Source organism: Microcebus murinus, chromosome 7 (genome assembly GCF_040939455.1).
Source record: "Microcebus murinus isolate Inina chromosome 7, M.murinus_Inina_mat1.0, whole genome shotgun sequence".
In the NCBI taxonomy this organism is placed as follows: Eukaryota; Metazoa; Chordata; class Mammalia; order Primates; family Cheirogaleidae; genus Microcebus; species Microcebus murinus.
Window position 1 is genome coordinate 10728519 of NC_134110.1, and position 27781 is coordinate 10756299.

The following is a 27781-nucleotide window of genomic DNA, read 5'->3' on the forward strand; positions in this document are numbered from 1 at the left end:
ATGCATGCGCACACGCACGAGTGGGGACACCCACCCCAAAGTCAACCCTCCAGCCCCCAAGGGAACCGAAGTCTCTTCGCAAAACGAACTCCAACGTGACGTCTAAAACAAAATAACAAAACAAAAAAACCCGAACTTTACTTGCATTTAGCCATTAATAAATAATTTACAGTATGTACACGCGGCGACACTCCACACCGGTCGCTGACACATGGACGCAGTGAGGGGTCCCCACTTCCAAGCAGAACGTGATCAAACACAACCAAAATAAAGTGCTTCACTTTTTACTTCCGACAGAGGGGCCATCTAAACACCAGCAGGGACGGGGGGCCAGCCGAGCCCCTTCCCAGGCCCCCACGGTGCCCGCACAGGGGGAGGGACCTCGAGGGGGAGGGGGAGACACGCGTCCGCAGCCTCCTGGCCAGTGTATGAGAGGTCCCCGGGGAGCAGCAGAGGGGCTGCGGGGATGCTGACGGGTAGGGGTGTGGGGCTGCCGGCGGGACGCCAGAGGGGGCCTGGCTGTGCCTTTGGGGAGCGCAGCCCAGCCCCGCGCTGGCCCCTGGCGTCTCTGGGACAGCAGTAGAGGCAGGACTGTCCTGGGCTCTCCTGTGGCCACTGTGCTTAGGGAAGGGATGAGAGGGAGGAGACCCTGCCAGGGGTGCTGGGGCTGAGAGGGTTCTGCGACCCTGCTCGGCGCCCCAGGATCCAGGCACAGGTGGATTCTCACCCTGCAGGGAGGTGAGGAGGAGGCGGAGGATGAGGGCAGGCCAGCTGGCCCTATCCCCGGTCTCCTGCCCACACCCTGGGGCCAGGGTCCCCCGCCCAGGGCTCTTGTATCTGCTGGAGGGGAGGAGCAGAAGTCCAGGGATCTCTTCTCTGTTAGACCTTTAGAACAAGCACTCGGACTTTCTAGGTGCAGTGGGGAAGGAGCGGGGCGCAGAGCCCGAGAAGGGCATCCCACCAGGTGCCGAACTCGAGCCCAAGGGGGGCCACCGGGGAAAAGGTGCCAGGAGGGCGCCATCTATTGGCCAGAAGGTCGCATCAATTTGCCCGAAGATGCCGAGCCATGCCCTGGGTGTGTCCCACCTTAGGTAAGGAGGCCCTGTCTGGGGCGTCCGCTGGCTTAGTGTGTGCGCGGATGCGTGTGGGAGTGTGTGTGCGTGTGGCGGGCACAGGTGAGCAGCAGTCAGCCGGGCTTGTCTCAGTGCATCGCAAGGGCGTGGGAGGGGCTGACTCAGACGGGTCCCAGTGTCTCTCTGGGGAGGTGCAGGGCGGGGCGTGGGGGGTTTGCACATTCACACTGCGGGGGTGGGGCGAGGGGAGCTGCTCTCCCTCTCACACAGCTCTACTGTCACAGACATCACAGCACCAGTCACCACAACTTTGTCACGTGCACTAGGGAGGGGGGGGGCCCGTGCCCCCAGCCCTTGCCAGCAGACACCCCAAGGTGGCCGAGGGGGCAGTCCCTGAGGCCGCTCCTGCCTCCGCTCCTGGGTGCTGCAGAGGCTGCTGGGCCCAGAGAGAAGCCGACGGCAGGCGCCCGGAGCTGGGGACAGAGCTGGCGCCCCCGCCTACCAGAACACAGGGAGCAGGGCGAGCAGCGGCACCAGGGTGCCCAGGAGGGGCCGGGGGCCCGGGGGCAGCCCCGCAGCGGCCACCCCGCCCGGCAGCTCCCGAGTCCTCTCGTACAGATGCAGTTTGTCCTTGTTGGAGTGCAGCATCTTGACGTCCTCCAAGGCGTAGTAGGCCGCCAGCGTGAAGTTCACGTCGCCCGTGGTGAGCAGGTCGAAGACGCAGGCCTGGTAGTACAGGTCCTCCACGGGCAGCTTCTCCTTGCACTTGGCCACGGCCGTCTCGTACGGGAAGGTCTCGGGGGCCGCGGGCGAGGGGCTGGCGGCTGCCAGCCTGCGGGTGCCAGGGCCCTCGGCGTTGGCGCGGAAGGCCTGGAAGTCGATCTGTTGGTTGAGGGGGCAGCCCCGCAGGCAGAGGTAGAGGCCCTGGCTGTCCCGGTCCTCCACGGCGTTGACCACCTCCTCGGGCATGCGGACCGCGAAGGTCAGGTAGCGGCCCACCTGGCGCACCACGATGGTGGTGCCGATGTACTTGGCCTGGATCTCCACGTGCTGGCCCGACACCTTCTCGGTGATCTTCAGGCTGTTGGCCCCGTGCTTGTCCCCGCCGTTCTTAGAGCCGTCGGCGAAGGCGGCTGGGAGCTCGTCCATCTCGGCCTGGTACACCTTCTGGTCCACGCACTCCTGGAAGTTCTTGAAGATGATGGTGAGCTGCCGGGGAAGGGGGCAGGAGAGTGGGTTAGGCGCAGGCGGGGAGACCCAGCCTTGTGCTTCAGATGCTCTGGACTCACAGGCCCACGGAGGGGCACCCAGGCTGCCCAGACCCTCCCTTCCCCAGGCCGCGATAGCTCGGTTCCACCCACACTGCTATGCACTTAATATTTCTCTTTAAAACAAAATGTATTTTACTTAAAAAAAATTATTAATACTTACAAAAACTTTAGGTCAATACCCTAAGTAGAAAACCAGCTCATTTACTATATAGACAGGTGAACTAAAAATAAATAAATACATAATTAATTAGCAAAGATAATTAAAAATGAAAGGTCATTAGTCCATCCACCGTGGTAGGCTGAATAATGGCCCTCAAAGACATCAGGCCCTCATCCCTGTAACCTGTGAATGTTCCCTTATATGGCAAAGGGACTTTGCAGATGCAATCAGGTTAAATTATCCTGGGTTATCTGGGTGGGCCCTAAGTGGACTCAAATGCCCTTGTAAGATGGAGGCAGAGGGAGATCTGACTACAAGGACGGAGGAGAAGGCGACGGGACCACAAAGACAGAGACTGCAATGGTGTGGCCACAAGCCAAGGGATGCCGGCAACCAGCAGGAGCTGGAGCAGGCAATGAATGGCTTTTCCCCTGGAGCATCCAGAAGGACGAGCCCTGGTGACACCTTGACTTTAGACCAGTGAGACTCCTTTTTGACTTCCGGCCTCCAGGATAAGACAAAAAATTTCTGTTGGATTAAACCACTTGGTTTATGGAATTTCTAACAGCAGCAACAGGAAACTAATACAGCCCACAGATTCACATCACCCTGCAGCACACTGACACACACCTTGCCGCACAACTCCTGAAAATGGACCACGCGCAAGTGGCTGAATGTAAGGGCCGGTGGGGTGGAGGAGACTGATACTCCAAGAAAGAGTTGGCAAAACCGATGCAAGCAGGCAGAGGCTCTGTCCCAAGGCTGCAGGAAGGGGCCACCAAGCAGGGCCTCGGAGGACGGGAGCAGGAAGAGGTGGGACAGGTGTTGGAGGCAGGTGTTGGTTGGCACGAGGCAGATGGAGGCTCCAGGCTGAACGCACAGCCCTGGCCGGGGCCGGAGCAGGGGGGCCCGTTTCTGCCGCATCCTGCATCCGGGGTGAGGGGCTGGGCTGGGCTGAGCTGCTGGAGAAGCAGATGGCTACTGATTCTCCTCCTGAGAACCAGACACTGCTGCACCAGCTGCATCTGGTGGGCCATTCTCTGCATTTATTACCTCCAGTCTTGTGAGGCAGGGCAAGGGTGGGTGACATTACTCCCGATTTTACAGTGCACATCCTCACATCCCTCTCATTTTACAGTGCACATCCCTCACATCCCTCTCATGGAAATGCAGGCTCAGAGAGAGGCAGTGACTTGCCCAAGGCCACACGGCCAGCAGCAGGCTGGGACTGGACTCTGGGTTTCCAGACCCTGGGTTCATTTGGCCATAAGCCCAGGGTGGGAGACCCGGGAGAAGAAGGGCTCAAGACAAAGCAGCCAGGGGAGCAAGAGTGTGTTTCCTCTGTCATCCTGGGCGAGGTGTCTTCCCTCCATAACCCTGAGTAGAATATATGGGCTGGAAACATGAGCAAAACTGGGAGGGAAACAACCACCCCCTCTTCCACGCCTCTGCAGGTATTGGCCACTTTGCCATGGGGAGGTCTGGGTGCCTCTAAGGCCATTGCCCCTGGACCAACAGGAGCTAGAACCTGGACTCCCAGCTTGAAGCCAGGAAGGGAGGTGGGGTGATGGGAGCAAGGTGGCAGCCAGACCTTTTAGGAACCCCTGCAAAATCACCCCCCCCCCCACTGCTCTTCGCAGGCCAGGCCTCCATTCCCAGGCCCTGTCCTCTCATCCCACCCCTCAGTCGGCCAGGCCAGAGGCCTGCTGGGACACGCATGGCCATTCTCTGCCTGGGCACACCAGGGAGATAGGGCAGTTGGAGGGGCACGAGGACAGCGGGTGGGCACTTGGGTAGACAGTGGCACCACAAAGCATTGAGGGACATTCTGGCCTAACAGCAGGTATATGATGAGGGCTAAAAAACTAAGAGGAAAACAAAGTCGCCCTGCAGGGGGAAGGCAGGCAGGAGAATCACTGAAAGGCCTCGGGTGGGGTCGGGGCAGGTCACAGGCCCAGACGTGTGTCTGGCTGCAATGCCAGGGTGGCTGGGGGCACAGCTGGCAAGAGCCCTGTCCTCCGGGCCTGGGAGGCCAACGGTGACAGAGAGAAGAGCCTCTGGAGCAGGTGCTAAGAGGAAAGGCCTGAAGATTGGAGAGGGGGGGTCAGGGGCCACAGAACGTTCTAGGCTGAGCAAACCAATGGGGTGGTGGGAGCCGACTGGAGGTGTTCCATGATCTGTCATCACTTGCTGCTCTGAGGGTCCCTCACACCAGCGTAAAGCTTAGGGGTGACCAGGCGGGCGGTGCTGGCAGCCAGAGTGGCCCGGGGTCCCCAGGAGAACAGAGGGAAGACCCTGGGCCAGGGCTTCTGAGGAAGGAAAACCCCTCTTCCCTCCGTTACTCAGAAAGGCAATGCCGGGAGAACTCAGCCAGGGCAGGCTGCGGCAGGACTTTAGAAGAGATGGAAGTCTCTCCGTGGGCTCTTGGCCTCGGCCTCAGCGCTGACTGTTGTGCGTGACACTCCAGTGGTCCGGCCGGGGGCACGCGCCGCCTGTCTCAGGGGCTGGGGCTCCGAGCCCCTGCAGAGGCCCTGCCCGGGCCACAGGGCACAGTACCGGAGGACCCCACGTGCACAGCTCCTGAGCCCCGGCCTCGGTTTCCCTGTCTCCTTCCCTGGAGGCCGAGGCCTGTTCCCAGGAGGTGGCGCACTTCCCGTCTGCTACTTCCGGTCTGCCCCCGGATGTCAAAGGTGGCTGAAAGACCGCTCCACCCTGCATGGAGCCCCAGGCCTTGAACCGTATGAAATTGCCGCTACTTTACCGTCCCTGGCCTGTGAAAACAGCAACTTCACATGGTCCTGCCTCCTGCTTCTCCCTTCCCTCCACGGGACGCTCGCCTGGCTGCGCCCAGGGTGGCGCGGAGGCTGCCCGCAGGGGCTGAGGTGGGCCAGCGAGGGTGGTCTGTGCCGTGGGTGGTCCTGCCATTGGTGGGGGGCACAGAATGAGGGACTCTGGTGTCCCTGCCTGCCTGGCGTGCAGGGCCACACAGACACTGGGGGTGGGGGCGGGGTCCCGCTTTCCAAGTGCCACCGTCCCCCTGGAACAAGAAAGGCTGGTTTCGCTCTAGCTGCCGTCTCCTGTGAAGACAGCCTCCTGGAAGGCTGGCAGGCTGCTCGGCTCTTCTTGGCACCGGTGCCAGGGACTCAACCACAAGTAACAGCATGAAGGGGGCTGTCGAAAGCGGGCGGCCCGCTGCCAACACAGCCACGGGCGCGGCCGCCGCTCTTGCCTCTGCTGCCCCCACACTTCCAAAGGGGCTGGGGTCCTCCCCTCCACGCCGGGCATGGGGCAGAGCCCGGGCCTCACCAGCAACGACTGAGGGAGCAACCACGAGGTACCTGGCCTGGTGCTCAGGGCTGGGGGCCCATGAGGGCAAAGACCCCTGTGTTGGGGGCAGGGGTTGCCACATTCCAACAGGGTCCCCAACCAAGCAGATGAACTATGCACTGCGACACATTGCTAAGTGCTAAGGGGAAAGCTGACATGTGGGAAAGGACCAGCATGGCACAGGACTCGAGTTCCTGTCCTCCCCGAGCCTCAGTTTCTTTATCTGTAAAGTGGGCTGGCCAGTACAGCTTGGAAGAGAGCTGGGGCATGGGAGGCTGTCCCATGGGCTGGCATTTGCTAGATCGTGGTTGTCCACAAGGACATGGCACGGGCCAAGCCGGATACCATCAGTGACCAGCACAGGCCCCTGGTGAGGTACCTGTGTCGGGGGAGGGGGAGACGCTGGAGCGTTTGGGGAGGGGCCGTCTAGGGCAGGCAAGCAGAACCCAGCAGGCTTGGGGAGGACAATGGGGAACAGGTTCCGGCGTGTGGAAGAATCTGGCAGACACCGAGGGCTCTGGGGGCTTTGGGGGGGGTGTCACAAAAGCCAAAGCCCTCCCTACCTTGGAGATAAAAGCCCTTGGTCTCCCTGCTCCCTCCAGGCACCAAGCTGTGCACCCTCACCTCTCCCACCCAGGGACTCCTGCCATGCCAGGCCCCCAATGGCCCTCAGCCTCCTGTGCCCCCAGCACCCCTGGCCAGCTACCCTCTGCACCTCTATTCTCTGCCTGGGAGCTGCGGGAGGGGCTGGCCCAAGGAAGGAGAGAGGCCTCCCAGGTGTGGCCTGGGGGTGCTCAGAGAAGATGCCTCTGTGTCCTCACTCTGCTCCATCTGCCCCATTCCCAGACACCAGGCCCTCTGCCTCAGTGCCCAGGTGGGGCAAAGAGGCAAAACGCAGAGCTGTGCCCTGCAGCCTCCCCTCCCGCTTACCTTGCTGGTGGCGGTGGCGGCTGAGCCGGGCAGCACAGGTGTGTTGGTGACCTGCACGTTCAGGTAATTATTGTCGATGAGTGGCCAGGCACCCTGCACCTTGCAGGTCTGGAAGCGGTCTGTGAAAGTCCTGAGGTGCGGGTCCCCGAAGAGGCCGCAGTGCGTGTAGTTGGGGGCGGCCGAGTGCTTGTGGAAGCTCTTCTCATAGTGGCAGATCTCGGGGCTGTCCGAGCGCTCCTGGCTGTCCCCGGCCGGCGGGAGCACGCGCAGGCGCGGCTGCGAGGTGGGGCCGTCCTTGGAGCAGTTGTGCTGGCTCATGAGGTCCTCTATGCCATGGACGGCCGAGTGGTAGGCCAGGTCGCCCCGGCAGGTGCGGGCCGTCCGCCGTGTGCACAGGGCGTAGGTGCGCAGGGCGGCGCAGAACTCGGGGGCGTCGTCCGAGGCCAGGGCGTGGCTGCCGGACGTGGCGCTCCAGAACTCAGAGTTGCACTTGAGGATCTTGCACGGGGAGCTGCCTGTGGGGAAAGGAACGGACGTGTCAGGGCCCAGTGACCCCGGCCTCTGCGGGCAAGGGAACAGGTGGGCGTCACGCAGGGACACCTGGTCTGGGACAGCGGCCCCCTCACACCGCCTGTCTGCAGAGATGGCGGAAAAGGGGAACAAGTTCCTGCAGGTGGAACCTGCCCCATCTGGCTTTCTGGAGTCTTCCGCATGGCCCACTGTGGCCCCATGGGGCCAGGCAAGCAGACCGGCACGCTGAAAGGGTCAAGAGGGCTCCCGCCTGCTGAGAAGAGGACTGGCCACTGGTTCTGGGCAACAGGACTAGACTGCAGGAGCTGACAGGCCACCCTTGTGCTGTTGACACTTGTTTACACTTTTACGGCCATCCCCAAGAACTCTGGCAAAAGCAACAGAAATTTGGCAGGGAATTAAGCCCCACTATTAAATATATGTCCCCAGCTCTGCCACTGTGTGAGCTTGGGCAAACTACTTAACTTCTCTGTGCCTCATACTCGCCTGGAAGATGGGATGATAATGTGAGCCACCGTGTGAGGTCACTGGGAGTGTTAAATGACTGATCACATGGGAAGAACTCAGCCCGGCGCCAGCACACAGCCAGAGCTCCGTGAATGTTGCCGGGTATCACGATTAGATCAGCCCTCGTGACAGAGGACCTGGCTTCCCTCGTGGGCAGGGTAGCTCCATCCCTCTCTATCCTGCTCAGGAAAGCAAGCCAGGAAGCAACTGAGAGTGGTAAACTTGGACCTGCCCTAATTCCTACATTTTTACAAAAAATAAGTCACTCACAAGCTTTGAGACCGCAGTGATAATTAGCCAGAGTGACCACACACCTGAGGCTTTAATACACCTGAATCTCGTACCTGGACACACGGAACCTGCCCTTTTCTAGCCTTCCAGATTCCTCTGCACAGCCCATAATAGCCACAAGAGGCTGGGCACGCAGACCTGCAGCAGGATGGAAGTTTCTACGCAGGTTCCAGGAAAAAGGGGCCGGCGAGCCAGCTGGGAGGCCCGGCCGCTGGGTTGCAGCCCGCTGCGGGCTGGGGTGGTCGTCAGAGCGGAAGGGTCGCCTGTCGCTCCAGCCACTTCTGTCCGGGCCACTAGCTTGTCTTGGGACCTTGGAAAACCCAGTTTGCTTCTCCGGTGTTGGTTTTATCGATAGAACCAAGTGGTGTACAAAACCAGGAAGAGAAACATTAACACTTGCGGGCAGGCTAAGGACAGGACTCGGGAGCACACACCCGCGCCCTCTGAGCCTGCTCGACCGATCGCGCTCAGGGAAACCTCCCGGTCTGCAGGCGGGCGGGCGCCGTTCTCCAGTAAGTCACCTGCCGCCTCACACACCTGCGCGCCGAGGCGCCAGAGCTCATCCTGAAAGTCAGGCTCTCCCCCTGATGTGACCTGTGTTCGAAACGCTGCCGGTAAACAAGGCCATTTCAACCGGTATCTGAATGAACACTTTTTGTTTTAATTTGAGAATTCATATTTTTATTTAAATGTATATTAGGAAAAAAAACATTTAATGAAAGAGCTACAGATTTTCCATTTCATTAGTTTTGTTTAAACGGCAGAAGCATGCGACTGAAAGAGTCGGGGTAGGTAACAGCCAGGGGCGCCTGCTGGGGAGGTGCTAGGCACACGGGCGGGGAGCAGCGGTGAGACCCCCCCCCCCGCCCGGGTGTCCCCCCCACACGTGTGCTCCCTGCAGGGCCACTAGGAGATCCTCGTGCCCTGCTGTCACCACGTCTCCCCACCCTGTAGGAGATGCCCCAGGGCCCAACCTCCCTGTGGGCTGCGAAATGTGAGCCTGGCCGTGAACTGTGAGCAGGCAGCCCCAGCAACGCCCCTCGAGGGGTAGGTGAGGTAAGAGGGGTGGGTGGGGCGGGGCTGCTATGCAGAACAAGCTCCTTGGAGGGACACGGCATCCGGGAACTGGCCGGCACGGCCACCAACCCTTCACATCTGCCCAGCAGCTTCCATGCCATGGCCATCCGTCCCCGCTTCTGCCTTTGACAACTATGCAGATGCGGAGGGACATCAGAGAAAATCGCCAGGAAGGGAGGGACACAGACCTCCTGCTAATTGGCGGCTGTGCCCAGGCTCGGGTCCTCCTGGCCCCTTACGACGGGACCCACTGCAACATGAGCAGGAGCTGTGCCCGCCTCAGACTCTCTGAAGACAGCAGGGACTGTGAAGTCACCGCCAGCTTAGCCGTCCCAGGCACGGTGTGCAGACGGTGGTGCGGCCTCACCTCATTCAGTCCGCCCGCCGTCCCCACCTCTCAGAGAAAGGCCCGGCACGGCGAGGCTGAGTCTTGACCAGGTCTTGCCTGGTGGAAGGAGTCAAGGCAGCATTCAAATCCAGACCCAGGAGTCCACGCCCCTGGCAGCTACACGCCATCGGACAATCTCACGAAGGCATTCGCCATTGTCCCAGCATGGCGGTGCACCTTAGACTCCACCATGAGTGGGCTCCAGCCTCTCTTGGAGGCCCCTCCCATGACGCTGCCGGCCCCCACTGTGGGGAGGGCCACGGCCTTGCTCCTGCAGACCAGTGCCAGACCACTTCCCACGGTGGGCAGGACCAGCCGCACGCAGATAGCGTGGTGTGCCAGGTGTCCCCCTGCTGCTGGCCATTTGCAGCTCCGCCCTCCAGGTGGGCAACTCACAGGTTCTGGAATTTTAAGGGGATCACCTTGGCAATCGGGATCTGCTATCTGTACGGCCTTGAAAAGTGGTCTCTGAGCAGCGTCCAGGCTATAGGGCTCTCGGCTGTGCTGGGAGTCCATGACACAATTCCCACCCAGGAGCCCCTGGAGGGGCCAGGGGTGCCTCCCAGTCTCTGGGGTCATTGGATGGGGTCTGCCTGCCCAGACGAGGCCCCTTACACCCTTAGGAATGGCGCTTCTCAAATGCTGTGTGCACGGTCGCCTGGGATGTGGCCCGGCAGGCTCGGCAGGCCGTGCCTGGCCAGCTGCGTTACCATCACGCTCTGGGGAGCCCCCATGCTGCCCGTCCCCGGTCCACACTCTGAGCAGCAAGCTTCAGAGCCAGGTCACTTTCTGTTCAGCAGTCCCAAGGGGCCAAGTTAGAACCTGATGGATCTCGGCCAGTCTGGAGTGTGCGAGCGGGACGTTCCCTCTGGGGTGGGGAGGGGCTGGTGGCCAAGGTCAGAGAAGGAGGGGGCGGCAGGCACAGGGGCAGTGAGGGGAGACCACTCTCCCCAGGGGCAAACACAGCAGGGACGGGCTGCCTCATCTGCAGAGCAGCCAAGGAGCGCCTCAGACACAAGGCCCACTCACCTCTCTGTGCCACGAGGTCACCTTCATTTGCCCCTACCCCACCCACCCACAGGAACAAGGCCACCCTCCAGCGGGTGTGGCTGTCCACCTGCCGCACACAGGTGGCGGCAGAGGTCACTCTCTGGCCCTTGCACCCAGGAGCCAGGTCCCACTCCCCCACTCCTTGGCAGGTTCCAGGACCCCGGAGTGGTGGCAGAGCAGGCACTGGAGGGAGGGTGTCTGGTTCCAAGTCTCACTCTGTCCCCTTACTAGTTAGCAGTTGTGGGAGCTTGACTCTGCCTCAGTTTCCTTAATAGTGAAGCAGAGACAGCACCAGCCTTACAGGGTTGCTGCGGGTTGGATGAGGGGCGTACAGGGCATGCCTGGAGCCCACTGGGCACTCAGCAAGCAGGGCCCTGACAGGCCTCAGAGCCCACAACCCTGTGAGGTCAGAGGTTAGACGTCATGGGCGGGGAGGGTGAAGCTCCAGCCAGGCCGGCCCTCCCAGGCTCAGTGGCTGCACTCACCCCACTCTGGGCAGCTCCTCCCATCTGCTGACCACCCACACCCCAGGTCCCCGGGGATCAGGCCAGGACCAGGCCTGGCCGGGGGCCGCACCTCCATGGGCCCTGGCCGGGGTGGCTCACCTCACTGCCTCACTCACCACCAGGGAGAGTGCTGCAGACGGAATTTTGTCTCCTTAAATTCACAGGCTGGAGTCCTAACCCCACTGTGATGCTATTTGCAGGCGGGGCCTCCAGGAGGCCCCTAGGTTTAGATGAGGCAGAGCCCCGTGATGGGGGCAGCGGCCTTGGAAGAGGAAACAGCTGAGAGCTTGTGCTCCCTCCCCCTGCCACGTGAGGACATAGGACAGCCAGGGGGCCCTCACCAGAACCCGCCACGCGCACCCTGATCTCAGACCGCCAACCTGCAGAACTGTGAGAGAGTAGACGTCTGTTGCTTAAGCCTTCCCACCTGCAGTATTTTGTTTTGGCAGCCCGAGCTGCCTGAGGCAGAGGGGGAAGCCTGGCCCCCCAGGTCCCTTCTGCAGAAGCCGCCAGTGTCAGTGGAGACATATGTTTGGCCAGAGGCCAAAGGACCAAGTTGACTCAGTTTACCTAGTCCACTTTCCCATCTCATGACAAGGACCTGTTTTTGTCCCAGAGGTTGCCAGGGCCTGGGACAGACCTTGCCCCCTGCCTTGCTCCTGGGGGGGCAGTTAGAGGTGGCAAAGCGAACTCTCATCCCCTTGCCTGAGGACCCCCCACTCTCCCACCCGGAGGACCTGGTACCCACGTCCTTTCTCCCGACCCAGGGCACCCCGACTCCTGCCCATCACAACCCCTTCCTTCCCAAGTTTTCACGGCACCCTAAAATGCCTCTTCTACCCAGACGTTTCCTGGGAGATGGCGCAGTCAGAAGCACAATTTCAACAAGTTTGCCTTTGTCCTTGTTAGCGAGTAAAGGGACAGAGAACTTGGGTTCCATGTGAGAAAGAAAAATGAGGATGCGTGCAATTTCCCCCCCAGGGAGAACTGGGGAGAATTCAGCGCCCACAAGCAGCAGGTGACAGACTCAGTGTCAGGCGAGACCTCCCTGTGGGAGGCAGGGGTGGGGCCGGGCTGAGGTCAGCTCCGGCTCTGCCACTCCACACCCTGGGACCACGGGGGAACCCCTGACCTCTCTGCACCGTGGGGACAAGGGGCACCTCGTCATGGAGTGTGAAGGGGACGAGAGGCGCTGATGTAAACAAAGCCGGGAGAACTCAGGAACCAGCTGCCCTGAAAGTCAGTTTTGTGTTAACTCTGTCTTTTCACAAAAAAGAGTTTATGCAGGAAGCAGGATGCAAACTGCAGCTCTTAGCCCCCAGGCTGCCTGCTCCTCCTCCCTCGTAGCTTTTGTATTTCTACACACTCAGCCGTGCAGCACCCAGGTGCTGTGGGGCCACCAAGGCGAATTCTGTCCTTGAGAGGCCTCCGTGGGGCGGGGGCTGTGTGCCCAGGGCTGCTCTGGGGCGTGGGGGGGTGGGCAGCAGGGAGGAAGGCACACAGGCCTCGCCTAGCCTCAAAGAGGAATGATGACAATAGAGCCCTGCACTCCCCTGGCCTGTGCAGGGGACAAACTGCTTCCCTGTTGGATCCTCACCATGACCCTGGGGAGGGGCAGGAATTCTTATTTCCATCTTACAGACGCAAACACAGGGCCTCAGGGGCTGGCGCTGCCAGTGCCACACAGCCGCAGTGGGAGAGCTGGGGCTCTGATGTGCTGGCTTTGGGGCCCTTCTATGCTCTTCAAAGTGCAGTGGCCACAAGGCACTCCTCTGGACACCAACTGAGACCCACCCCAAGGCCCAAAAGCACCATGCAGTTTCTCTTCCCTGCATCGGTCCGATGCAGCCACTGTCCTCTGGCAGTAGCCAGGAGCCAGATGGATCCTGAGCCCTCCCTGCAGAAAGGTCCGTGTGGAGCCTGCCAGGACCAGGTGCTGCTGCCAGCTGACCCACCCCTCACTTCTTGGGTCTCCCTAGCTGCTCCCAACTCTCGGGGGGTTCTGAGACAGCCTCAGCCTTCCGGAGCTTCAGAGGAAGCCAGGCGCTCCCATCATCCATGGAGAAGTGGAAGCTGTCCGCAGGGGAATGGCTTGCAAAAGGCCACAGACGCTGACAAGCTGGGACAACAATCGGGGGTGCTGTCCCCTCTGCCATCTCTCTAGGCAGTAACGCAGCTCTCTAGAACCCACCGTCCTAAAGCGAATGTGACCGGGTGTCATTTCCCAGGGGAGGTGCCTCAGGGATGCCAGGGCTGGAGCCCCCACCCCAAGTCATCCGACCGCCCTGGGCCCACTGCACTAAATCACCGTCCAGGGCCCCGCCTCCCCCAGCCAGAGGTCAGGCACCTGATGTGACTGGGCCCAGCATCAAAGGCAAAGCTGTGGGGTCACCTTGCCAAAGAGATCCCAAAGGGGCTGATTTTTATGTGCCATATCTTTAAAAAAAAGCCGCGCGAGTCCTGAATTCCAGGCAGTGAACCTCTTCCGAAGCTGAGTGTCCAAGGGACAAAGGGAAGAGAGGACAGTGTGAGTCCGAAACAGATCGTCCCACAACGCAGGCGAGCGGAAGAGGAAACCAGCGTTCCAGAGCCCGCCACCCCTCAGGGTGCAAGCCGTGTGCTCCCCTGGGTTCTGCACCCCAGAAAGAGGCCCCGTGTGGCCCCGCAGCCACCTCTGGATGGATCCAAGGCAGCCAATGCGCACGGAGCTGGGGATCAAAGGGGGTGATCCGAAGGGAAGTTTTCCTGAGCTTCCGTTTCTTCCTCAGCTACTGTGTCCTTGGGCTGGGGCGGCTCTCGGGCCTCTGTTAAACTTTGCACCTGGGCTCCACCTCACAGAGACACAGAAACAGAGCTTTGCGCCCCTTAGAAGCACGTTGTGAGGCATCATGTGCATTCCATGTTTGCATTATGTGCATTGCATGTTCTGTTTTAACCTAGCCCTCTCGAGGACTAGAACTTTCAGGATTAGCTATTGTGGGACACACAGAAACGTCTAGAAGCCTACAGAGTCAGGGCCGGGCCCTGCTGGACTCACCAACAGGAAGCCCTGCTGCATGTCCCTGAATCCCATGAGCTGGGAAACTTGGCTCAAGGGAGGGGCCCAGGCAATGCCTACACGACAGGGTGGGCTTCCAGACCTAACGGAGGTGGCATGGGCCCTTGGTGCCCAGGCTGGGACTCCAGACAACCATGTGACCCATCTGCTCCTGGCTCATGCAGTGAGGGGCAGAGCTTGCTGCTTCTCCGTGCAATCTACTTTATCCGGAGCCCTAATGATCACCTTGTGACCAAAGGATCACTTTTCAAGGCAAGCCATGGGATTTCAGAATCTGGGAGCCAGGGGGATGTCAGGGGCCACCAGTTTCCAGAGGCAGGAAATCTCCTGGTAGCGCCCCGGCCAGGGCAGGGCTGGCCCCTCCTGCTCTGGACAGCTCCAGCTGTGGACCACATCTGCCTCCCAGGGACTTCCCTGGGGCCCCCACCGTTCTCTAGAGCAGCTGCTCCTCTCTGCTCTCCGAGGGCCTCATGGAGATCGTGTCATCCACGGACACCTGCCCAGCTCAGCTTCCTCTAGGAGGTGGCTGCTGACACTCATCTTCCCCACTTGCCTGTGACTCTCCCACGGCAGGGGCCCCTCATTTTTGTCCTGGCACTCCCTGCCCCCATGCTCCACGCTCAAAGCATCTCAGATTTGATGCCTGCCCCCACCCCCCAACTCTGGCAGACGCGTGGGGCCTCCTCCGGTGCCCTGGGCTGGGGACGTTGGCCCCGCAGCCCACATAAGTAAGGCAAGGAGATAACATTTCACTCTTCGGGGAGGAGGGCTCCAGACTGCCTTCCTCATGGGCTGAGACATGGCACAGAGGAAAAAAAATCACAGCCACACACACAGCTTGTCTGACTCAATTCTCTTCCTTTCAGTAGCAACCCAGCACCTCTCAGAATCAGAAAGACAGGGCGGGGAGCCTGGAGCACCAGCTGAACCAACCCAGGCGGGATGAAAATATTTATGCACCAGTGTGGCATTAGCTGCTTTCAGAGACCTCCTTTGAACTGTTAATCAAGCCCAATCTTTCAGAATAATAGCCTGATTATTACCGCCCTGTTTGCATAACAAAGAAGCCCAATAAGACTTACTTTGCTGTGCACAAGGGGGTGTGAAGGATCGACCCTGAGAAAGGAGTCTCAGGAATGCGGTGAGCTGCTCCCGAGTCTGAACCCAGGAATAAAGACAATGCAATTTGCCACCAAGAAAAGCCCAATAGACCAATAAATTACCGGCGTGCAAAGGGATTAGATCAGGTTTCAATTGCTGTGTAGGAGGGGTGAGGGGAGCCGGGAGAGGGAAAAACCTGCCTTCTCTTAAAGGAGTAAGGCTCATTTTGAACACAAGCTCCAGGGTCAAGCTGTCTTTGTCCAGCTCCGTGGCTTGCACAGTAACTGCCTGAATCCATCTACTCACTGAAAGTGCTGGACCCTACTGTGTGCTGGGCACCGTGACTAATGCTGTTGCTGGAACAAGCCCTAGTCAGTCTCCGTGCTCAGGCAGGGTCAGCCTCGTAAACTTCTAGAATGCAAAGCAAACGTGTTTCATCTGAACACTGAACAACAAAGATTTAAGAATGGAAGCAGGAGAGAGTTACCAGGGAAGGTGCATTCCGAGGGGGTCTTGAATTTGCCCAGCGATGCAGGGCAAACTTGCAGAAACGGGGGCCTCTAGAGCAACTGAGCTTGGCAGGAGGTGACATGCTGGTTGGTCAGAGTCTGGCCAGGAGTCTGGGGCCAGACACGAAAACCTGCAGTGCCAGCTGTGCCTGCTTATGAAGCAAATGTGGCTCAGCTTCAAACCACTGTCCTCTGCTCTGCGAGGCAGAGACTGCAAACCCCATCTCTTTTGTCGGCGGGCTCCGCTAGATTCCGCCACAAGGGGGCACTAGACGGAGAAGGGCAGGCTGGGGGCTGGAGGCGGGTTAGCCTGCCCAGGGCTGCTTCTCCCAGCACTGCTCAGCAATGGCCCTTCTCCCCGACAGCCTCCAGCATCTCTGCACAATGTGACCAGCCAGGCAGCGTCCCCTCCTCAGAGACAGGGGCCCCCACAGAGTGTGTGTGTGGGGTGTCCTTCCTCCAAGCTTGTCTTCTTGTTGTCCCATTTGGCTGCAGGGGTGGCAGCTGCATCCTGCAACTCTCCGTGTGCCTCAGTGGTCCCACTTTGCCCTTTCGGTCTTCCCACGTCCACCTAACAGTTCTCAATACCAAGTTCCCTCTGTGGAAAGCCCCTGATGGGTTTTGTTTTCCCGACTGGACCCTGACAGATATGCGAGCCGGCGTTCAGCCTTTATGCAGCGGATCGTGGGGAGCCCCTGAACAGTTTCCAGCAAGCATCCAGGGCACGATCAGGACACTCGCTATTTTAGGAAGCCGTGCAACTGAAGAGGCAGTGGCCGCATTTAGGACAGAGGCGGTGGCGGGAAGGGAGGAGAGTGGCTAAAAAGGGAAATCACTGCCAGCCCCTGTGGAGGTGCCAACCTTGAAGCCTGAGACCTCCCATGTCCCCGTCCTCACCACCCACCTAGCCTGGGCAGCAAACACTGAGACCTAGCCTAAGCGACATGCCATGTCCCGGGTCCCGAAGGAGGTTGGGGAGGGAACACTGAGCCAGGGGCCAGCTAGCTCACCCCAGTGTGAGACCCACGGTGCAGCCACCCTAGGTGCACCGTCCTTAGCACTGATTTCGGCAAACTCTGGCCTGGGAAGTATTCTAGAGTCCCCTTGAGTTGAGAGGTGCCTGAGGCTGCCCGTTTGTGTCACTCCTGTAGGAATTTCACTTGATCATCCGGGCATAAACATCCAGGTGCCTGGCATCAGATACCAAAAGGAACACACCCAGGTGAGTGGCTGGATTTTCCACCAGGTGCAGCCGACCCTGCCTTACTTAACCTACAAGCAGCCAGAACGCATCACCCTTCCAAAGAGGTGCTCCTCCCCCAGCCCAAAGATGTCCCAGGGCGCTGACCTAACCCATGACTCCAGTGTGTCTTCCAGCCCTTGACTCCACTGGGAATTTTCTAGGAGGTTTCCTCCAGGAACTGGCCTACAGGAAAAAGAGCGAGGCAAGAAGCAGCTTCTCAGGGAACCTCAGCTGACCTAGGAGTAGGCTGGGGAGCTGGGGTCGTGGAGGGTTAACTCCCGGCTGAGCGAGCGTGGGCAGAGGTGGCTGGATGCCACTCTCGGAGCCGAGGCAGGAGGCACTGCCCCTCTCGCACCCGGCCAGGGCTGCTCCGCCTGAGCCTCCACACATGCCAAGTCGCTGCAAGAAACCACGCTGAGTGCCAAGGAAAAGGGCACACCTCAGCTTTCCAAACTGCCCGCCCCCAGCTCCCTCTGGGGCCCTGCACAGCCGGATCATGGGCAAGCAGGATGGTTTCAGTACACGTGTTCCTCCCTGGGCCCGAGGTCACAGCAGCATGTCTGTCAGGGGGCTGGGAGCTTCTTTGGGGCAGAGGGGCCCATGGCAGGCCAGGGCTGGGCAGGGCCGGGCCGGGCACGGGACTCGATGCCAGCACCTTCCTGTCTCCGGACCGAAAACTAAGCTACTCTGATAAGTGGCTACATAACTTTTCAGATGTAAACGAAACTGGTGAGTGAGTAATCTGGTCTCCCTGCTTTGAGGCATAACCCCTTTTCCTGAGTCTAGGGCTGGCTGGAGAGATCATTTTCCACCCTGGGCTCATCTGCTCAGCCATGGGTTGAAATGTGTTTGAAGTGGCTTTTCTCCCTCACCGCCGTACACAGGCAGGCCTTCCTCCCCCACCTCCCTCCTGCAGGGGCAGGGCCAATGCACGCCAGCTGGGCACATGCCCGGCTGGCGCACACATGTGTGTGCGTCTGTGTTCACAGGGCATTCCTTAGCACGGGGAGTAATAATGGACTCCTTTCTGCAGGGAACTGGGGGCAGAGGCATCACCCACTGGGCATTTGGGTATTCTGACTGCTTGGGCAAAATGGTGCACTAAATGAATAAATATGCAAAACCTAACGGACATAAATCTGACTTGGGAAAATCTGCACAATGACAGGCCTGCCAACTTGTCTTCCTGGCCTGTGGCTGGGTGGCATCTTCCTCTCTGGAATGCCAACCCAGGGATGAACAGGGAGCAGAGAGAGCCTTTCACAGGAGGCAAAAGTGCTAGATCCAATGTGCTCATCTTCATTCTGTGACTCAATCATATCCCCAAAGTTTATTTCTCATCCCCTTCCTCCCAAAGCCTTATATGCTACACAGCACAAAGTCTAATATACTACCACATAGCAAATTTAATGACTGTGTTTATCCAAAGGCTGGTACATGGGACAAGGACAGGAGTCTGGGTTCTACTTCTGGCTCTGCCATGTAACTAGCTGTATGTGTCATGTCAGCAAATCTCTCTGACCCTCTGAAGGACTCAAACAACAAAAGAACTTTAAAAATTATTGTTCTTCTCCAATTAATCATACTTTGGAGATAATATAAAGGCATTACGTCTTGAAGGATGTTTGTGAAATGTTAACTGATGATGGCTGTCTATGGGAGGTTGGACTTTGGGTCATTTTTATTTTCTTATCCTTTTTGGCCTTCAGATTTAAAAATGAGTATTGTTTTTATAACCAGAAAAAATTATTTTGGAAAAAAGCTTGAGTATCTGGGAAAAAAACCCTCCAAAACCCTGTCATCTTTGTCCATTGAGCAAAAACCAAAACAAACAGAAACACAAAAATCCCAAAGGCCCTAATTTCCCAGGACTATATGGGGTGTGCTTGGGGTGGGTGGAGAAGAGAGGGGTATACAGAAGCAGAAAATGGGGTTCCTGCTTTTACAAAAAGAACTGGTAATTTGCAAGAGAACAAAACTCCCCAAGATGCATGAGGCAACAAGGCCAGGAGGAAGCTCAGCTGTCAGCAGCCAAGGTGACAGGTGCCCAGACCCTAGAAGACTGGAGTCTGCACCAGACCCTAGCAGAAGGCCCTGAGCTCAGGGTGGTGGGCATTCCATTCCAAACTGGGCGGTGCCCTGAGCAAGGTGTGGTGGATGGCATATGGGGAGGCAAAGGGTGGCCTGGGGCTTGGGGACATGCCAAAAGCTGTGGAAATGAGGCCTGGGAAGAGTGCAAGGCCAGGAGTCAGGGGTCCTCTCTTCTTGATACTCCAAAGGGGCCACAAAAAGCCCTGAGTTCCTGAGCAGGAGTTTTGGAGTGACCCATTTGGCAGCATGGAGGGTGGGTAGGGCTGTCAGCTGCTACAACAGTGACAAGGTGGCAGCGGGAATACGCAGGATAAGGCGGAGAAAGGACCCTAACCCCAGGTGACTGGACTGCATGGAGAGGCCCACTTTACACCCAGGACTGTAGTGTCCCTAACAGACTCAGGCAAGGAGTGAGCTGAGGGGACAGGCGGGGATGAAATGAGGGTGACTAACCATGCTGGTGTGCCCAGGACTGAAGGTGCTTCTTATGACATGAGGCTTTTAGTTTTAAAACTAGGAGGTCCTGGGCAAACTAGAATAAGTTGGTCACCCTATAAGAAATATTGCCTGCAATTTTAGACAGGTTGAATTTTAGCCAAGCAGCAAAACAGCATGGCACTCACTGCTACTCAACCAAAACCGAAAGAGGGGTGCTCTGCCCAGTCCTAGGCCTTGCGAGTGTCACCCAAGACAGAGTCTTTAGCAGAAACCACCTTTCCTGCAACATGTAACTGGTCGCCACTCCCACCCTCTTACCTGCACAGGTCCCAGGGCCCCCTCTTCCCCTTATCATAGAACAGCCCTATCTGTGCCCACGGTCACCTCTCCCCAGCTCATTTCCTCTGAGCACTGGGTGACTGCTAGTGATTTCTCCAACCTTGCAGAGAGGTTTCCCCTCTTCAAACCAGAAAACCAGAGATCCTTCCCTTACTCCCCAACTTACCTCCCAGGCCTAAGGGTCTAATCATCTATGGGGTCTTACATGTGTGCTGTCCCTGGTAGCCAAGGCTGACCCTGTCACACACCAGCTGCTAGCTGGCTCTGTGGCCGTCTGGTTCTTGCAGTTCAACAGCATTTCATTCTTTCTGCAATGGACTGAATGTTGCATCCTCCCTCCTCCCAAATTCATATGTTGAGACCTAACCCCCAACGTAATGGCATTAAGGGGGGGGGTTCTGGGAGGTCATAAGGGTGGAGTCTTCATGAATGGGATTAGTGACCTTTTATAAAAGTGACCCCAAAGAGTCTCTCCAGCCCTTTTGCGCCATGAGCACAGAGGGAGAAGGTACCATCTATGAACCAGGAAGTAGGTCTGCACCAGACACTGAATCTGCCAGTGCCTTAACCTTGAACTTTCCGGCCTCCAGAACTGTGAGCAGTAAACTGTTGCTTATCGGCCATCCGCCTATGGCACCGTGTTATAGCAGCCCAAGAGGACCAAGACACTTTCCTTTGGGACATAAAGTGTGGTAAGCAGGCTGACTTGCTCACACAGTTGTGAATAGCAGCTCTGACAGAAACTTTTTCATTTCTATAGCGACAAAGACGTGCCTGGTCACTGCAGAAGGCCTTGGTCTCCCCAAGCCTTAGTTTCCCACCGAGGACTAACTTTTCCAAACAGCTATAGTTTAAAAGTATAAGGGAAAGAAAGAAGGAATAAAGAAAGGCTGAAGTGTAATAGCTCTTGGAACAGTAGTCCTCAAACTTGAGCACGCATCAGAATCCCCTGGACCCCCGTTAGAACGTGGACTGCAAGGCCCTAGCCCCAGAGTCTCTGCTTCACTAGGTCTGGGGTGGGCCCAGAACTTGCATTTCTGACAAGTCCCCAGGGGACTTGGGGAGGCTGATGCTGCTGGTCTAGGACCACGCGTTGAGAAACACTGTGCTAGAGTATAGGATCCATACGTCGTGAGCAGGAAGCATGTCAACACGTCCAAAACATACGCCCTGGACGCACTATTCTTAGAAATCTGTTTGAATAAGTCACAATGGCTTCAAAGTTTAAAAAGTATGTGTTAACTGTGATTTGAAAAGGATGCTATTTGTGGAATGCTCTTCTGAGAAGCCTTTTCTGGCCTCCCCTTCCTAGGTAAATGTGGCCACGGTCTGCCTGTCCTCTGTCCCCACCGCGTCACCCAAGCAGACACCCTGGCAGCCCATGTGACAGTGCAGAGGTCCTTTCTTGTTACCACGCTGTGGTCTTCCTGAGCGCCTTGGTCAGGGGGGCCCCAAAAGTTGCCACTGAGTCAGGAACATAGTAGGTTGGCCATCCACGTTGAGTAAGTAAATGCAAACACTCCCGAATCACACAAACACTCTCGGTGCGGCAGAGGCGAAGGCATCTCTCTCCACATAGCTATGTCCAGTTCAATTTGCACTCCTACGGCTCACCCCTGGCAGCCATTCAAGCTGGCTAACCCTGAACAAACTTAGGCTTTCACTCGGCTGCTCAGCCAGTTTCCACCTGTCTCCAGCACAAGAGGCCCAGGTACACGGGGCCCTGAGTGTGTCTGGGGGCCTTGCACTTGCCAGGGCTTTATTTCTCTGACTCCCAACCTGCTCTGCTCCAGACCTGCAGATTTTGCTGACTTTATTCCAACGCAGCCCCTTTGCTGGGCCAAAGCATCACAGAATGTGACAGTCTGTCTCTTTGTCACAGAAATCGCCCAATTTCATTCCCTCAGAAACTGTCTTGAGTGCACAAGTTTCAGAGACCCGAAGATATTTCATTTTGGGATACTGGCAGCTCAGTTTTCAGTAAGGTGGGCAATTTTGACTAAATGCAGCTGTCAAGGGCTCAAATGAGAAGAAACATTAGCCAGTTGGCGTGACAGTTGAGCAGCTATCTGTTCTATCTGCCAGGTTTTAGTTACCTGCTTTGAAGCCAATAAGGAATGGGCTTCTTGGAAACAAAAGTGATGGAATTTGGGCTGTGAATTATATAATACACCAGCGTTCCTCTAACTATGTTGGGATACTTTAAAGTTTTTAAAACAGAGATATGAATAGAGAAACAACAAAACAATGCCACCCAGCCCTTGCAGGCCCTACCTCTGAGAGCTTCTGCCAGCCCTTCCTTTCCTCTCTCTCTAGCCGCAAAAGTTAACAAGTGCTGCAGCTTTAAGAGCGGGAAGGTGTTGTTTTAAGGGCCTCTAAGCCCCCCTTCTCAATTTCAGCTTTGAGCTGAGATCACATCCCCCTCGGCAACCAAGGGACAAAAGCCATTTATCAACCCATCTGATACAACTTCCAATGGGCTGGATCTTTATCTAGACCAAACGGAGATGAGCACAAATTGCAAACTCCTGCTTGTCCAAAAGGGGGACTTCTTTTTAAAGAAGAGGCTGATTTTATTATTTTTTTAGTTCTTGGGAGAGAACCAAATCAGCCTTTCAGCCAGACTCTTTATTTAGTAGGTGGAGAAACTGCCTTTTAAAAGGAGTGGGGGTGGGCAGAGGACACCCTGCTGCTTGACCCCTGTGGAGATTTTGATACTCTAGGTCGAGGGTGCCCCAGGGCTGAGTGCTTTTTGGGGACACTCAGCCCACACGTGCCCTCTTCTTGTCTCCTCTACCCCAATCTTTTCCTTGGCCAGGCCTCTCAGTGGAATCCAGGGATCTAGAGCAGGTTGCAGCTCTCTGGGACTCTCCCTGGGGTGCAGCTACTGAAAAGAGCCAGATGCACACCCGGCCAGCACTGGGCCAAGTGGGTGCTGGGGGGCCGGGAGCTGGTCTTGGACAAGAGGGTAAACTGATCCCTTGCTCCCTACAGTTCAGTCTGCGTGGTCCACCTACTAGGAGCCCCAATTCGCAGCCAGGCCAAGCCGAACCTGCCCAGTTTTGCCAGTTCCTTGAAACCCAGTTGGCTGAAGAGCAAAACAAAACAACCCAATCCAAGTCTAACTCAAGTCCTGTCTTGCAAAGCTCAGCCATGCTTGGGGCTGCAGATCTGCGTCCGGGCTGCGGCTGCGGTGCAAAACTAGCTCTTAATTTTGCAAAAAGACACCTCTGACTCCCACAACACAATGGAAATGGCTGGGAGACCCTGCCTTGCACCGGGAGACCGTTTGGCCGGTGACGCTGTGTTTATCTGTATTTTTTGCAAGAGAAAAGAATGGGTATAATGGGTTTCACTGGCGTTTCCAGGCTGTGAGCAGCATATGGCAAAAATGAAATAAAGTTTTACGAAACATTTTAAAGAAAACAGGCCTGGGATTTAAGTTTCGTGCCTACCCCCTCCCCTCGAAAGGAAAAAAAAGTAAAGAAACTGGAGCGTTTGGGAAGGAACAAATGCTTCTCTGTGGAGTTGGTCTCCCTTCCCCCAACAAAAACAAGAGGTCCGGGCTCGGAGGAATTTGAAAGCAGCAATCTGCCAAAAACATTGTGAAAAACTATGGGGGATTCATTGGAAACAGATGGGCTTTTTCAGCTTTAATTCTGAAATTCTCTCCCTTTCTGACACAAGGAAAACAAACAGGGGGCGACGCAGAATGTTATCAAACAGCAACACGAGCTCATGTGAGCCGGGTCCGTGGGTTTCTCCGCGTGGACGAGCGCGTGGGACAGGACGAGGTCTCCGGGGCGAGGGCGGCCGGGGACTCGGCTGGGACCTCAGGGGCGACCCTGGCTCCACCGCTGGGCACCGGGCAGGTCTGCAGACCGGTGGGCAAGGAGCTGAAGAAGTGCCCCCAACCCCGAGCGCGTGCCTCCCTTTCTCCCCCTCCTCGGAGCCTCTGGGAGGCAAGTCCCCGACACCCCGTTTCTCAGGAAACGGAGGGGAAGAGAGGCGCCCCGGCCCTCGCGACCTCCCCGCCGGGCTCCTTCCCACTGCAGCTCGGGCGGAGTTCCCCCCCTGGGTCCCCACGGGCATCCAAAGTGCCCTCCGCGGGGTGCGGGAGAAACAAAGGCCCGTGGAAATGGGAGGTGGGGGCCGGAGGACTTGAGCCCCAACTCAGTCGCGGACTCGTGGCCCCATGTGGCCCGGAACCCGGCCCGCGGTCCCCCTGCCCAGGGGCAGCGCCTTACCTGCGGGGAAGCTGCAGAGAAGGAAGGCGAGGGTCGGCCAGAATCCCAGGGCTGAGCGTCCTGCCCCTCTCCCCATACCCATCCATCCAGCTCGGCCTGTTACCACTAGCCTCTCCCTGGAAGAAGAGTTTAGAAGAAGAGAAAAAATAAATCACGCTGCGGAGACGCGGCAGCCTCGCTCCGCCGGCGGGAGCAGCGAGCCGGGAGGCTCGGTCCACCGCGGCCGCGGGCGCCCGGCGCTCCCCGCTCCGCCCGCGCGCGCCCCGCCCCGCCATCCATCACCCGCTCCCCGCCAATGTCAGGGCGCCCCGCGCCCCCGCCGCCGCGCGGCCCGCCCCTGGCGCTCGGGTTTCAGCCCAGCGCGAGGTGGGGCGCGGGGGAGGCGGCCGGCGGGCGGGGACGAGGCGGCCCGGCTGCGCGCTAGGGAAACGGCGGCCCGGGAGCGGCGGGCGCGCCCCAGCTCCACGGCCCTGGCGCGGCTGCCCTCGGAACCAAGCCCCGCAGGGACACGGACGGCAGCGCGCCCCCTTAGTCCCCTCCACGAATGTCCAACCCAAGTACAAACTGTTTGGAGACGAGCCCAGCCCTCCTTTCCAACCAGACAGCCGTCCCCAAGCCGCCACTGACACCCCCTGGCTCATTTTTCTCACTCATACGTGTCCCCAGTGCAGGAAGCTGAAAAATCCGCTCCCAAGTTGTCGGGGTCTCTGGGCAGGAGGCATTCTGGGTCTCGGCTACTAACGCACCTCGCACCTCGAGGGTCCCGCCTGCCCATCCCGACTGGGCTCCGGTCGCCGCTCCCGGGTCGTGCAAGCACCTCGCTGCTTCCTGAGGACTTGCTGGGGCTGTGCCCCGAGTCGGGCGCCCAAGGGCCTGACCCTGCCACCCGGGACACAGCTGCGACTCCGGAGACCTGGCTACGGCGGTCCCAGGTCCCTCTCAGCCATTTGGCGCTGCCCGCAAGGCCCCCACTGTCGCTCTTAGGAGGGCTTCAGGGTGGTGACGTTTCTTAACTGGGTCGCTCACTTTTCTAGGAGAAAAGGTCTCCTCCCCAAGGTTCCCTAGGCCCTGCGGCTCTTCTGCTGCCCTGATATTTCAGGGACTGGCAGCTTCCCCTGAGAAACACCTTGTGGATGAAACGCAAATAGGCCAGAGCCAGTGTTTTTAGTCCAACCAATTTCTACCCCCGCCCCCACCCCTTACTCCCAAGCCTGCCCATCTGGTTCTTTGGGAAAATAAATTCTGGGGTTTTTATCCAATTTAGATGTTCCTCTTGAGCACTGCCATAGTCCTCACTTGCTGCGGGCCACGCAGGCTGCAGGCTGAGCGGGCATTTAGGACCCCACCTGCCAGAAAGGGAGGGCAGTGAGGGCCAAACCTCGAGGAAAGGGACTGTGGGGACACCACCTGGGCAGGCAGACTTCTGAATCCTGCTTCCCCGAAACAGGTAAGAAAGGGGGCCAATGCCCCAGCCTGCCGTGCTGTGCAGTGGGGCAGCAGGAAGCTGCTGTTTCCTTAGGTCAAAATGCCTTGGATTCAGCTGTTCCTCAGAGTTGGGGTGCCATCGGATTTCCCTCCAGTATGCAGGTCTCGGATCAATAGGCTCTGTCTCATCATTGTCCCCCCAAAACCGAGGTTCATTTTAGGTACCGATTTGCAAAATGCTACAGTGAAAACCTACCATTCAAAATCTAGGTCTCCAGTGGTTTTCCTTTCAATCTTGGCCACCCCTTGAGCCTGACCTGACCCCGTCACCTACAGAATCATAGGACGGCAGCTCATTCCAGTAGCTGCCCCGTACACTGAGCAGGCAGGGAGCCAGACTGCAGGGGCACCCAGTGGCCTTTTCACCTTTGAGAGCCACCAATTAACACCATTTGCTGGATTCTGCCTTTCACCAGCTAGTTCTAGTTCTCTCGCTAATGAGAGAAACGGGATCATTAGCATTCCGAGCTGCCTAGACAGTAATGAACCACCATCACGGCCAGCCGCAGCGTCTGCTCGTCAGAGACCAGGGCTCAGGACCCAGCAGTGAAGCGCAGCCTGCAGAAGAGCCCAGAGCAGGCCCTTCCCTCGCCTAAGAGTGGGCCTTTGGCAGCAGGACTTTTAACCTCTACGTCTCAGTGTTTTCATCTGTAAGGGACAGGCTGATAATACTGTCACCCCAAGACTGCAACAGAATACAACTTGGAAGAGATGCTGGGCCATGGGAGGTCCCCAGAGTCCTGGTAAGGGACTGGCTGCCATTTGGGAGGAGACCCAAGTTGTAAGGCATGAGCAAGTCATTTGGGAAGGGATGCAAAGGGCTTTTTTCTCATGAGGAGAAACGTGTGACATCCTCGAAGCGGGGATTTGCCACCGCACAGTTTAGACTATCATGAGAAACCTAGTCCCAGCTAGAGCAGTATGGGGTTGTGCTGACCAAATCTGTCTACGTTGGCCAGACCTACCAACTTTTTAACAACTTCTCAATTCTCTGCAGGAGCCAGAAATTCTTAAAATGTTGGATTTTAGAACTCAGCACCCCATTAGCCATAGAAACGCACTTAACTCAAAAGTGTAGGTGACTTCAAACGAATAGTCCCATAGAGTCTAACCACTTATGTTCTCTCCGCTAACTTGCAGCCTAGGTCTTGGAGCAGAGACCTTCTTCTGCATAGCTCCTGCTCCTTTCCTCAGCCCTGGCTGTGGAGGCCCACGGCTGATGCCCCAGCCTTGCCACCTTCTCGCCCTCTCCTCTCTTCGGGGCTGTTTGGTGGGGGTCAGGGGGGTTCTGGAAGGAAGGGTTCTGCAGAAGGCTAAAGCCCTCCCAGGGGCAATGGTGGGAGGACACTAAATTTTCCTGCTTCTGGGTAAGAACAGAATGTTCCCGAATCTAGGGCCTGAGTCATCAGTTAATAAATATACCATTCAGTTCTACATGCTAGTCCTTGGGGAATAAAGAAATAAATAAGACAGCCCGTCTTTGAATTGCTGGTAGAAATAGATAACAGAAAAAGATGAGTGGTAAAGGATCTTTACTGAAAAAGTAGTGTGTCCTTTGAAATAATGGCTAATATTTTGATATGCTCTCATATTATGTGGGGTGCTGGCTAGGTACCTTTCTAGACACTTTCAGCTAAAGTAGGTTCTATTATCACCCTCATTTTGCAGATGAGGAAACTGAAACTGAGCGAGCAGAAGTACTCACCCAATAACTGGCTCAAATATGCAGAGCTGAGCACTGCAAACCCCATGCTTGGCATGCTGTGTGTGCCACTGATTCCAATGACAGTGAGCAAGTCCCCACTGGGCTTAAAGTCAAGGCAAGGCAGATGACTTAACAATCACTTTCAATTAAGCATAACAGAGACTCTGGCAGAGGAGACACAGAACACGGGCGGGCGCCAGGGGCCTCCAGCCCAGCCTGGGGTGCAGGGAGGGGAGGGATGCTGTCCCCGTGCGGGAGTGTGCTGTGTGCTGGGGAAGGCGGTGGTCAAGGAGGGAGGACCAAGGAGAGAACTCCAGGTAGGAGCATCGAGTACAACATGTGCAAGGTGTGGCTTGCCTGAGAATCTGCAAGTGCAGGAGTATGGCTGTAGGAGAAGGCGGCAAAGCTGTAGAAACAGAGCAAGAGCTACAGAAAACCTGTGAAGCTCCTGGGA

At 57.5% G+C, this 27781-nt stretch overlaps 1 protein-coding gene across 2 annotated transcripts; it reads right to left on the reverse strand.

The window, feature by feature from the left end:
- Positions 1–113: 113 nt before the first annotated feature.
- Positions 114–27414, reverse strand: RGMA (repulsive guidance molecule BMP co-receptor a). Of its 2 annotated transcripts, none has more exons than XM_012748568.2 (4): positions 27328–27414; positions 24138–24253; positions 6762–7276; positions 114–2282 (listed from the first exon to the last, which is right to left on the reverse strand). In XM_012748568.2, exons 2-4 carry the CDS (start codon positions 24217–24219, stop codon positions 1572–1574), a joined length of 1308 nt encoding a protein of 435 aa, XP_012604022.2. In that variant the 5' UTR covers positions 24220–24253; positions 27328–27414; the 3' UTR covers positions 114–1571. The 2 variants fall into 2 exon arrangements, with proteins under 2 accessions (XP_012604022.2, XP_012604020.2); XM_012748566.3 differs by lacking the exon at positions 27328–27414 and adding an exon at positions 24884–25278.
- Positions 27415–27781: the final 367 nt, after the last annotated feature.

Coding starts and splice junctions, on each gene's coding strand:
- RGMA (XM_012748566.3), bottom strand. CDS start 24,912: ATGGGCAGGCGGGACCCTCGAGGTGCGAG. Junction 7,277..24,137: donor TCTCTGCAGCTTCCCCGCAG/GTAAGGCGCTGC, acceptor CTTTCCCCACAG/GCAGCTCCCCGTGCAAGATC. Junction 2,283..6,761: donor CCGCCACCGCCACCAGCAAG/GTAAGCGGGAGG, acceptor CTTCCCCGGCAG/CTCACCATCATCTTCAAGAA.